Raw genomic sequence first — 12,993 nt, 5'->3', positions numbered from 1 at the left:
ACTCATAGTTTCTTCCCTCTATACTTACCAACAAGCGCGGAATCAAATCATGTATTCTGTACACCCTCGATCCAACTTAGGGAGATTTTGGTAACGAATATTTGGAACTGTTTAGACAGCATTACGCTCAACTTCAAGGAACTGGCTAATTCTTCTGAATAAGTACTCAAAATATTATAATTTATTTCATTTAACACTGGAATAATGCGCAACTCTACGAAAATTGGGAATCAGGCAAAGTCTTATTTTGTGAAATTCACTGACAGTGATACAAAGTACCAGGTGGGGGAGAGAGGTCCGCCGCAAACAGGAACCGAGCTTCATTGTGAAATATTCAGGAACTGGTTTTATACACTGGTATTATCTTCGACCCGGGGGCTAACTCAATTCAATTTCAATTGAGTTGCCGTAACCCAAGGGTTTAAGTAATATATACCAATCTATAAAACCGGTCCCAGATGGTGTTATAGCACTTGATATCTAAAAACAACGGCTTTAGACTAATAGACTCGACACAGAACCCAAGTTGCAACGTGATCTCTACATAAAGTTTCCCGATACGCACAGAACCCTGCTTCTGTTCGTGTCCGTCGGTTTAAATGAACTGTTTGGCCTGATTCCCACTGAAATCAATTAAGCTCGAATTGTAATCCGCTAGACTATTATTGCACTTGGAGCGAATTGTTAATTGCTTTAATTGCAGTAATTATGATTACCAAATGGTGCCCTAACTGATGCCTAATAATAACAAAGGCCTGTAAACTAGAAACGGGTCGTAAATGGAAACTTGCATTCATCATGAAAGCCATTCCGACCCATCAGTCCCATAATTATTAGTTTCAATGTTTATACTTGCGCTTATGCTCTACATACAGGCTCATTTATGCCCCACGTCCTCGATTTTTCCATTAGAACGCGTTTCCACGGTCCTTCCAGCGATGGCATTGCTTTCAGTGACACTGGGCCTACACTGTAAAAAGTAATTCCGTTAAAAAACGGTAATTCCGTCGGCAGCAAATTGGGACACAATTTTATTATCGGTTACAGAAGAAGATCAATTGGCAATGAACTCCACTCGGGGGATCTCGCAGAGGATTAAGAAATCTCTTAACTCGCTAAAATTACTTAACTTTCCCTAAAATCAAATTTGATATTCGTATGAACGGTACTCTTTTCCTTCAAATGAAAAATAGTCACTCTCAGGATCTGAATGGGAACCAGGATATTTCTTCTGGTACTGCTATTCCAAATCATTCCATCAAAAAAATCCGGCGCTCGGCACTTGCTACTACACTGCTGATTAACTTGGAGTCCCTGTATTGCTTCGTGGCATATTTCCGCTAACTTCTTATGCTCGAAAGTTTTATTGCGTTTTCTGCGCCAATAAAGTTATGTATTGTATTGTATCCAATAAAAAGAAATTGAATTGTTTCGTGGCGTTCACTGGCATGCGAGTAAAAGGAATTCCGAGGGGAAATCCAGGAAAGCCCCTGACGTCATCATCTTCCATCAGCTGTGTTGTTGGTAGTGTTTTTCTGTTATTGTTAAAATCGGTATCAATAGAATCTAATGAACATTTCAGACTGGTAGAATAAACAGTAGTAAAATGGAGAATCATAAGAGGTCAGTTTCAGTCACCTGCTGGATTTTATATTTCACTTAACGACAGAACTCGATTGAAAACATCAATTAAATTCAATATATTGCACCGTGTGCCGACCCATGCGTGAGCACATTTCTAATGTCTATTTCAACTTTGCCCGAAAGGACATCGGTGGCCTAGCTCAGTCAGTTAAGGAAGTACATACCTGTCTTCATTGAAATGGACATTAGTTAGTTACCTTCATGTGGTTTAGTTTCATCTGATTAAAAGCTTTACGCTTTCCAAGCTGTAATTATTGATGTATCTCACTTGTTTTAATTGATGAAGTTGTGAAGTTTGTCTGGAGAATCATCACAAATATACGTGTCCCGGATGTAGAAAGAAATCGTGTTCATTACAATGTGTGAAGAAACATAAAGAACAGACGAACTGTACCGGTCGCAGGGATAAAACAGCTTACGTTAAAATGGCTAAATTTGATGATTTACAACTTTTGAGTGGTGAGTTATAGATAACATAGGAGCTTAGGAGAGAGAAATGGTGAGAGGAGGGGGAGTGAAGGGGTGAGAGGAGGGAGGGGGAGATAGAGAAGGGTAGAGAAAGGGTGGGGAGTAATTGTCAAAAATATGGTTAATTAAGATGCTGGGCCTACCGCTGTATAACCGAGTCTCTTAAGATAATAAATATCTCTAGCCTTTGATAATGTTTTAATTTTCTATATTCAGATTATCGTTTTCTAGAAGAGGTCGACCGAGTTGTCGATATCGCGAAAAGAGATTATAAACATAAGAAAAACAACAACCTCAATAAATTTGTAAGTCGACTCCGCTCAATTATCTCACTGAGTTGACCCGAGTATACTGAAGTATTATTATCAAATAACTCTCGTTTTTCCACTGGATTTTGTTAGTTGTTTATATGCGCTTTTTCTTTCAGCAAAAGAAGATATTCAAAATAGCGAAAGATGAGAAAATTACGTTGAAATTTATGCCGAAAGATTCGACAAAGCGTAGAAAAAATCGACTTTTTGTGTTGTAAGTCCAACACAATCAGAAATCGAATTCATTCCTTCAATTCTAGATCTAATGCCGGATACTTGATTATTTTTAGGGGTAAAACCGAACTTCTGTGGTTTATAGAATGGAAATTTGTAGATGTCGATGTCACAATTACACAGAACAGGTCAGTTTTTAAATACTGGTAGTATTCTCTAGCAGTTCCTAGTCTAGCCCGAATCGAGTTTTGTGATATTCTCAGGATATTTGAATCCGATTGGTTTTTTGATTACAGGGTAAAAGGAAACAGGGATCTGATGTCGGTATTGAGAGATGAACTGGATTCGGAGAAGTTCGATCCTGTCATTCGATACAAGTTGAAACCAATGCTAGACGTTCCAATGGAGAACTGGGTTGCGTTTCTTAAAGCTGAACAAGGAGAAGTTGTTAAAGCCGGACCTGTCGCTGCCAAGTATGAAAGACAATATTTCAAATCAGTTTGAATTCCTAATTGATTCAGTTTGTGATTAATTTGTATCATGTTTTTATTTCAGCTATCACTCGATCAGTTTAAAACAATCTGTTCTCGAGAATCTGAAAGATAAAGTGATAATCGAGTATCCGACATTTCATGTGTGCCTTCACGAAACAGCCGCGAGGTATCAGAAATCAAACCAATCAGTATCAGATACCGATACCAGTGAGTATGATGGAGAAAATGTTAAATGTTGATACATGTAGTTGCATATCCTAAAATGCTTGAGATAAGGCTAAAAATGATACCTTGTTTCTCCTAATCGGCCGAGTCACTTTTGTAAACTGCAATACAAATATTTTTTCATAGGCGAAGAAGACTCTGAATCCGAGGAAAGTGACGATGAAAGTGAAGAGGAGTCGTCCTCTGATAAAGATGACGCGAATGATGAAAAAACTTAACAATTGGAAACTCTTCGTTTTGAACTTGTATATATTTAAAAATCAATTTTCTAAACATTTTGTATATAATATTGAACATGTATTGAATAAAATCAATATTGGACGGAAATCATTCATTCATTGTTTATGTATATCGATGATTTTAAAACTGCAGGATTCTTACAGATCAGGAAATCCAAAATTCTCTGATTATTTCCCAGACCCTCGACCAAAACTTCCCTGGATTGAACTTTAAGTGGGGGCTGTTACTTATCAAGAGGTTCTTTGTGCCACTCGTCACCAGCAAGAACAAGACGCCAAAAAGTCAGAATTCTCTGATTTTCCTGATCTGTAAGAACCCTGCAAAACGTCTAGAATTTACTCGTAAATATCACATTAAATTATCAACAGAATATTTGGCAAACAAAATTTTTGACTCTACAGAATAAAGCTTCTGGTAATAATTGTTTGACACGTTTTTGTACAATTTCCCACTGTAACAGAAAGGAGGGGAATGACTGGTATGGCAAATACAAGTTAATATGGCTCTCATCGGCTGAATCAAGCGCCACAGTATGATAGGTAATGTGGAACTGGATTTAGTTTCTGGTTTCGATGAACTGTGTTTAAAATAGTACATGTATATTATAATAAATAATAGAAATAACACCAGAACATCACCGGAAATAAGAAATAATTATCACAGATTCGATTCATAAAATCACCAAAAAAAAACAATTACATTTCTACGAAAGTGGATCCAGACCCCCTCAAAGAAAGATACGATCATTACTCCAATGTGCGTACTTCTAGAAGTACAAACAATTCACTTTTCTGTTGAGCAGTAAATTCCTATTATAGACATCATGATTGCCTAATTTTTCTGCTGAATCCACAGCTAAACTTTTTACAACTAAACTACCGATTCTTTTTACAATCTTCCTTTGGCCATTTCGAATAGCATGAGCTCGTCAATCGCCACATCTATCGCCACGGCGATGAATTGTTGATGACTATCGTTTAGTAGCCGCACCCAGTAGCTGCAAAGCCTGAGTGCACGGGTTCATTATATCCTGAAAAACATCAACGTAGAAACTGTAGAAATCTACATCACATCTGAAATTTACTCTCTAGCAGGATTCTTACAGATCAGGGAATCCAAAATTCCCCGATATTTCCCTGACCCTTGACCGAAAATTCCTATATAGATAAACTCAGTGGGGGCTGTTCCCTTTCAAGAATTTCCTAATGCCACTCGTCACCAGCAAGCAAAACAAAAATTCAAATTACCGTGATTTGCAAGAAAAGAGTCAGAATTTCCCGGTTTGCCCTGATCTGTATGAACCATGTAGGCTATAGAGTCAAAATGAACCGACAACTGTTGACAGGATGCCGGACTCGCTGGAATAATGCCGACCCCTCACACTCAGTTATTGATCAGTAACACAGAGAGTAAGTTCTATATTCACCTTGTTTTGAGTAAACGATCCTTTTATTTGATTCAGTAAACTGACAACATTTTGAGATTTCAACTCTTCTTTGATATCAACTGAAACATAACAAGACAAAATAATCAGTTCTAAAGAACTTGGAACTTTGAAGTCATAGGTAATTTATGGAGGCAGACAGCTTTTCTGGAAGTGTCAGGATCAAATCATAAAATAGGTAATTCGATTATGTCATAGAGAGATTTCATTTCTGGAAGTTTCTTTATCATTTCTAGACAAGTTGATGATGTCATAGGGGGATATCATGTAGGCAGACATGTGTTTTACCGTATTCAGCGAGTTCCATGATGACCGTCACGATATTCTCAATCACTTTCACGTTGTCCTTGTGTTCGTTGTATGCTTTCAATATTTCAAATATTCCGTCATAGTACGCGTGACTGCGACTACAGTTCAATACCAGATACGCATGTTCCTCTACAATACACAATATACAACATCAACCTCTAATATTATAATACAGGTTAACACTCTGGGGCTGCAGTTGCTCAAGAGTTAACAGTTAGAGTTAACCAGTGGATAGTTCACATAGTGACGATTTAAAGTTCATTGTCACTATGGTATTAATCCAACGGTTGTCTTTATTTGAGCAACTGCAGCCCCTGGTGCAAGAAAGAGTAACTGAATACCGGTATAATCGATTGGTATTTTATAGTAAGATTTGCTGCCTCATTTGCCAAAATAATGAGTCAACCTCAATCTCACACACACACACCAACTAGTTCCCCCAAAAAGGAATTGGCAATTGAGATTGTGTCAGTTATAGGTAAACTCTCAGACTACCTGATATCTCCTAATTTTAGTAGTTTTCACAACAAAATGAGAGTCATTTAAAATCAGAAATAGTTATATGATTGAAACTGAACTAGAACCTATACTGATTTTGAAAGTTTTTTAATATTTCTAGGATCAGTGGTAGAGATCTTAGAAAAGGTAGAACTACTCTCAAATGGTAGTCACAGTCAGGTTTACAATTTTGAGAAACTTGTTTTAGACACGAACCATCGGCGTAAATAAGATCGGTTAACGCCATGCAAGCAGCTTCTACGACATCTGCCTCTTTGAAATGATTGTGAATCGCTTCAATCAACAACGGAACTAAATCCAACTTCTTCGCTAACTGCAGATTATCATCTAAAAAATATAGAAACAAACAGCACTCTTATCATCAGTCCGAACCTGATGATTAAATATCTGACTAGTTCTGGCGATACAGGGTGGCCACTTTTTGTTTTTGAGTCAATGAAAATGTGAAACACGTTTCTGAATAAGCAGTAGACTCACAAGTTTTGAACATTTTGAATCAAAATATACCACATAAATTTTCAAAGTGAGGGGAGATGATGTGAGATGAGATGAGGAGGGGTCCACTCACCATCGATCAATAATGGAGCTATCACTTTAGCAGCAGACGCAACTAATTCCGGGTTGGTTTTATGTAAATCCATACAGTTACAAACATCCTGCATTCCTTTCTCTGTTGTTACCAGTTTACAAGTATTCTCTGAAAATACGATGAACCACATTCACTGCTGCGCCGTTCAGAAAATAGAAACTTATCATTTAAGATGAATTTGAACAGACAACATTCACGGTTCTTACAGATCAGGGAATCAAACTTCCCTGATAGTTTAATGAATTTTCATGACCCTTGACTAAAATTCCCTGATAAGATGTAAGATATTTGTCAGTAAGGGCCGTTTCTTATCAAGAAGTTCCTTGTGTCGCTCATCATCAGCAAGAACAACAGGACACCGAGTAAAATAGACTTTTCCCTGATCTGTGTGAGAACCCTGAACATCGGAACTGGGTTCTTTATTTCTAAATCAAGTGGGCTATATAAAACATGTTTCTTGTTTTTTTTTCAAACGAACCATTGATGGATAAACTGAGTAGAGCACCAGTACACGATAACAACAATGTCGTTTCCTTAGTGAACGTTCTCATCGCGTCCAGAATAACACCTACAGCGCCCCCTAGTGCTGTTGGGCTGCAGCTCTCATCTATAACGAAAACAGTAATGAGAGACATTACGAAACAGAAATCAATTTAGACTGAAGATTTTGCATGAAAATTTGTTACACTGGATCCAGTTCTACAGTTGGGAGTGTAATATAGTGATTAACTCTGAACTGAAGATCCAATAAGTTTAATAAGCAACAGTATTTATGATAGGTGAACCAAAACATCATAGGATTGTTATAATCAGTCTTCACTGGCTTCAGATTCTGAAGTTCCCGATGCAAACCATTCCTTTTCTTCCAAAGTCATCGAAGTTGAGATCAGTGTGGTCATACAAATATTTGATACTCGTTGAATAACCCCAGGATCCAGTCCCACAGTTGTGAGTCAGAGTTAACTCTGAACTCAGAATCCAGTTCCACAGTTGTGAGTTAAGAGGAATTATTCACATAAAGCAGGGCATCATAGGCTATAAGCCTAGTCCCATCCTCCATGTTAGATATCTTTGAAAGAAAAACATCTGAAAATATGCAATTTCTGAGAGGATGTGTGTCAAATGTGCAGGTTTTAACAATCTTTGTCTTGTTGAAAGTGCAAACTCAGTGGAAAGACAGGGGTCCGGACCCCAACACCACACCCCATAAATCTGCCACTGGGTAGTTTATACATTACCATTAGCAGCTTCTTCCACTAAAAGAGCAGCTCCAGCCATCTGAACGCGCAGTGAACCTCCATGAGCCTGAAATATCAAATCATCTAAGTGAAAACTACTGTCAGGGACTAGTTTAAAGCAGGGTGGCCACTTTTATCTGACTTGCACGTTGTTTTCTCTGAATTTAAGAATCAAATCAATTCAACACAGTCCAATACAAAAGACATAGACGGAAACTGTTTGATTTTACACGCGATCAAACGTCAACAAATTTTCCTGAATTTTCCCAAATTTTTTCAGTTTTTTTTTTTACAAAATTCCCTGACCATCCACTGACTTTTTAAAGAAAATTCCCTGATTTTTTCCATGATTTTCAGCGAAGTGGCCAACCTGTTAAGAAAGGCTTGACCATGATCATCACAGGGAAAGAGAGTACATTGTAACTGACAGTCAACTGACCTTCATGGCTTGAATCACGACTAAAACAATTTCATCTGAGAATAATGCATCGTTTTCACTCGCTGCAAAGAAAACAAACGATAATATTTTCGATTGAAATAAAATCTGTGGAACTGGATTGAACTGGTTTGAAGTTCTGTGGAACTGGATCGAACTGGATTGAAATGAGTTGATTACCTGCAGGAACCATTGATTGTAACACATTACACCCGCTCACTAAAATGTCTTTACTCGCGATATTCTCTTTCATTAAATTCGCGATCAGTATTTTCCCGCTGTTATCAATATTTAACGGAGCGTTGTTCGAAAGTTCGTACAGATATTCCAGACCGTCTTTTACGCACGACTCATGGCCGCGTTCGGTCTCGAGGTATTTAATAATGGCCGCTACACCACTTCCTCTAGGTACGGGACCTAAAACAACAATACATCAAAGAATTACAGTTTAGAAAGGTGCCTCTCATCAATCATATCAGTAACAGTCAATCTTTCACTGGTCTCTCATCAATTCTACTGGTAGTAGTTCAGTGTAATTCAACACTTACCCCCAGTTCCTTTTCCGAGACTCTTTTTGCGTTGTTCAGCCAGTGCTGACCCACTCAAAGCGAGACAGTCTTTCACATACGGGAATTCAACCAATTCTCTGAAAAATGAAGCCGAATTCATTTTACTTTAATGGTACAGTCGTATTAAACTCAAAACTATGGAACTGGGTTCAAGGTGGAGAACTGTTAGCCATTAAAGGGATCATTCATTTATTACGTATGCATAAAATTTGTAAATATACATTAAGCATAACAGTACGCAATTGCCCTGACCCCTCCCCTAATGCGTACGTAATAAATGAATGACCCCAAAGGGTTAAACTGAATCCTAGTTCCACAGTTATCCACAATTCTCTTACTCCGATGACGGTCTTTGTTTGAAGTTACGACGAAGCATCGCCCGAATTACCGACACCAACTCGACCGAATACGTCTTCGAAACTTCCTGCAATGTTTCCTCGAGAACTTCCTGACTCGACTTCAACTCGAACAGTTTACTCATCATGTGATTCGTGTCCAGGAAACCGCACGTCGTCATCTCCAGAATGATACACCCGAGAGACCAGACATCGCTGCGCTCGTCGTAGGGTCGCTCCATCACCTCCGGAGCCATCCAGTTCATCGACCCGATCGCCGTACGCGTTTTAGTGCGACTATCATCCATTACCGTGGCGACGCCGAAATCGCCCAGCGATATACTCAAATCTTCTTGCATGAAAATATTACTCGGTTTCAGATCCCTGAAATAATATCATAAACAACACTTTCAATCGATCAGATAAAACCTCGACCCTTTTTATTTTCTAATTCCTGAATACAAGCAAAACTAAATAGAGGAATCTATTGCCGCTACTGTTACTGATCTGACGGGTAAGCCAGTTTGCCAGTTAAACAGTGTCGAAACATTCTATTTGTAATTCTAACAAGGCCAGAACCCAGTTTCACAAAGAAGATTCTAACCCTCAAAAATTTATTTAATATTATGTCAATTAGTGAAGAAATCATAAAGATTATTTAGAGTTAAACATTTGGTGTGTAAGTGGGGGGGCGTGTTTGAATACCTTACCTGTGAATGACTTTCTCATGATGAATAAACAGCAAAGCTTCGACCATTTGACCCAACCACTTTTTTATAATCTACAATAAAATACATGAATAGTTTTATAACAGATTTTGAACTTTTCAGTTCTTAAGTTTATGACATTTGGGTCCAATTTCACGCAAAAGTTTACACAGTTAAGTTCAAATGGTAGTCCTCATTGATAATGTGAAGTACGGTGACCAACAAAAACCGTACCAAAAATTTTAGTTTATCTTTTTTCGTAAAACAGGAACCAGATATTTGATCTTGAAAGCGGGGTTCTTATAGATCAGGGAAAATAACCAAGGCATTCTGGATTCATTTTTTTCTGCAGGGAAAATGAGGGAATTCTGAATCATCTTTTAAATCAGGGAATTTGAATTTTTGATGTCTTGTTGTTCTCACTGTGGTGAGATGAGTTGCATAAGGAACCTCTTGATAAGAAACAGCCCTGAGAATATCTTAAATCAATTAAATCGGGGAATGTTCAGTCAAGGGCCTGTGAAATATCAATTTTTGATTCTCAGATCTGAAAGTATCCTGTGAATGTGACCGCCATGTGACTGTAAACTTACGATTTCTTCAATTGGAGTTCGCTCTTTTCTTTTCTGTTTGAGTATTTTATCGAGGTCACCGTGTTTATAATATTCCATTATAATACACACATACATCGCGCATTCATCTTTATCCCACATCACATAGAACTCTTTATAACCACAAATATATACATGCTGCAACTTCGCTAAAGCAACTGCCTGAAATCAAAACGACATCCAAAATCAAAAATATACAATTACAACATTTATTTGATCCCTTCAGAATTCAGTTTTGTACGTTGAAACCTTTTTTTATGCAGTTCTGAATGAAAATATGACTCTTTAATTTTGGAGTTGGGGTTAGTTTTTCTAAAACCCAGGAATCAAGAAATGATTTGGTCAGGATAAAATGCTATAAATCAATAAATACCTCTTTGAACGCTTTGTTCGCTTCACTTTCATCTCGACATTCAACCTTAAAAAAACCAAATTCAAAATATCTAAATCAACTTGAACTTGAACGTTTGTACATATGGCTGCCGTGGCCCAGGCACGGGTACTTGACGATACTGATGCCCTTTCGTTACAATGGATTTTAAAGATAGTTTCAAGACCCAGTTGAGAGTCAGATGAGGTGGTTGATTGTACCCTCAGACACTCCACACAAAAGGCAGGTCATATCCTCTCCCAAAGCCCTTTGTATAAGACCCTTTGGGTGGGGAAATGTTGCTGGGAAATCTATAACATTGATTCTTTGGGCAGACTAAGCAGTCAATGTCAGAACCCACTCTCACAGTTCTCAATTTTAAGCCCCCAATAACCTTTTCAATTGATTTCACGAAGAGAATGTTATGACGTCTTTGGACCCAGACAAACTTTTTTCGAATGGTTTAATGAGATGATTATCAGTGCCGTATATCCCTTGAATCACATAAAACCATGAGTAATCTAATCAATAATAGTCAAGAGAAAAAATCCCTACTTCGTAAATTATTGGGTTCAATGCCAAGTGAGCTTATCTTGTGAAGTACTTATATATTTCAAATTTGCACCGGTCTCATAATTTCAGTCTAATAGATATTTAAATGACTCAATTCATAGGTATCTGGGTAAAAGTGTCTAATAATCTCCTATGCAACTATTCAGCTTTAGCTTTAAAGCACAGGGGCTCATACTCATCTGTTAATCCAATGTATATAGTATTTATAAAATAACTTATTTTATATATACTTTATACATTGGATTAACAGATTATCGTTTTTAAATTACCTACAACTCTGATACGAGCCCCGAGGCTTTAAAGCTAACAATTTAAAGACAAAATAAAACCAGATTAAAGACTAGATCAACTACCTTTTTGAGAACATACTGTTTCCCCTCCTCCTTATGTTCGACCAAATAAACGGCTCCTTGGGCACCTTTACCGAGACGCTGAAGCATCTAGAAAAAAACAAGGACATTTACACAAGGCCTTCGTAAAAAGAAGCCTAAAAAGAACAAGATTAACAAACTTGTGAATTGAAGTTGAATTTGACATCTCGTCCATGTCGTCAGCGAGAATGACTTATCTTTATCGGTTTTGAACCTTTACGAGAATCTATAGAATTCTTATTTCCAAATATGAACAGTTTCTCACCCGGTAAGATGATTCCGACTCGCCTGACATTATTATCTATCACTTAATTTCAGTATTTTATTGTTAATTAGAATAAGAAATACTCGAATGCTGCAAAACGGAAACGTCAAAACCCGGAAATGTAAACACTGGCAACGCCGGTAGCGTCTAAAACACGGCTCAAGCTAGGGTCCCGGCCGCGGCCACACGTCTGATTCACGGCGGCCCCTGATATAGTGCATTACTTCTCGGAGGTAAAAAGCATATATTTAGACCACGCATATTCCTCATTTTCAAAACAAACACCACCAACCCCGCCTCAAAATTCACCTCAAAACATTCTTTCAAACATCTGGCAAAAACTACCTTTTTCCAATGACATCCTACAAACAAGCAAACAAAATTTAAAACGTAAACTCAGACCATATCTCACCTCCGCCTACAATGATATCCATCAATGTAATAACCCTAATTGTTATAATTGCTCACTCTCCTGAACCCTCTAGCTTACTCATATAAACTCTCCTGAAATTATCAAAAATCATCAACTTTCATTTCCTTCCCCTTTGTTTCTTCATTTCCCTTTCGTTTTTTTCCCTGGGTGCTTGCGACAGCGGCCTAAAGGCTTTGCTTGGCCCACACTGAAAGCTACTGTCCTCTCTCTCTTTTTATAATTGTGCTTTGTTTAAAAAAATTGTAAATTTTATTGTTTGTTTTCTCTCAACCTGTGTACATAGCCTGTCATGCTTTCTGTGAAATAAATTTGAACTTGAACTTGAACTTGAACATAGCGGCCGATATAGCCGATTCAGCAGTCCGTCAAACATAATATGAGATAGATCTTAGGAAGAGAGTTCAAATATCCGAATAACCATAGAAGCGATAACATTAAAAACCTCATTTTCTAATGAGTAAATACAGTTTATTAACACGAACGTTTTCGGGATCATATCCCCTCATCAGGTGAAATACAAGTGAATCAAATGATTAAACTACAGGTTTATATACAACATAAGTTACAAAATTACAAGTGCTAAATTCTAAGCTAATTACAAACCAAGTATTTAATTACAAACTAATTTTTTGAATACATTTAGGATAAAGGATGAGCCGTTTTGAAAT

General features: G+C 37.6%; 2 protein-coding genes across 2 annotated transcripts; one reads left to right on the top strand and one right to left on the bottom strand.

Moving 5' to 3' along the window:
* Positions 1–1,494: 1,494 nt before the first annotated feature.
* Positions 1,495–3,623, top strand: LOC141908904 (box C/D snoRNA protein 1-like). The gene is made up of 8 exons (XM_074799182.1): positions 1,495–1,623; positions 1,931–2,103; positions 2,329–2,417; positions 2,540–2,637; positions 2,714–2,785; positions 2,894–3,070; positions 3,153–3,298; positions 3,443–3,623. Exons 1-8 carry the CDS (start codon positions 1,607–1,609, stop codon positions 3,532–3,534), a joined length of 864 nt encoding a protein of 287 aa, XP_074655283.1. The 5' UTR covers positions 1,495–1,606; the 3' UTR covers positions 3,535–3,623.
* On the bottom strand, positions 3,568–12,002 carry LOC141908903 (serine/threonine kinase-like domain-containing protein STKLD1). The gene is made up of 16 exons (XM_074799181.1): positions 11,893–12,002; positions 11,610–11,696; positions 10,687–10,731; positions 10,296–10,475; positions 9,706–9,776; positions 8,999–9,379; positions 8,640–8,737; positions 8,272–8,508; positions 8,095–8,156; positions 7,656–7,722; positions 6,896–7,024; positions 6,397–6,525; positions 6,024–6,155; positions 5,289–5,438; positions 4,983–5,062; positions 3,568–4,586 (listed from the first exon to the last, which is right to left on the bottom strand). The coding sequence occupies exons 1-16, from the start codon at positions 11,920–11,922 to the stop codon at positions 4,527–4,529; spliced, it is 1,938 nt and encodes a 645-aa protein (XP_074655282.1). The 5' UTR covers positions 11,923–12,002; the 3' UTR covers positions 3,568–4,526.
* Positions 12,003–12,993: the final 991 nt, after the last annotated feature.

Source organism: Tubulanus polymorphus, chromosome 7 (genome assembly GCF_964204645.1).
Source record: "Tubulanus polymorphus chromosome 7, tnTubPoly1.2, whole genome shotgun sequence".
In the NCBI taxonomy this organism is placed as follows: Eukaryota; Metazoa; Nemertea; class Palaeonemertea; order Tubulaniformes; family Tubulanidae; genus Tubulanus; species Tubulanus polymorphus.
The sequence above is the reverse complement of the archived record's forward strand: the minus strand, read 5'-3'. Positions and strand labels throughout refer to the sequence as shown.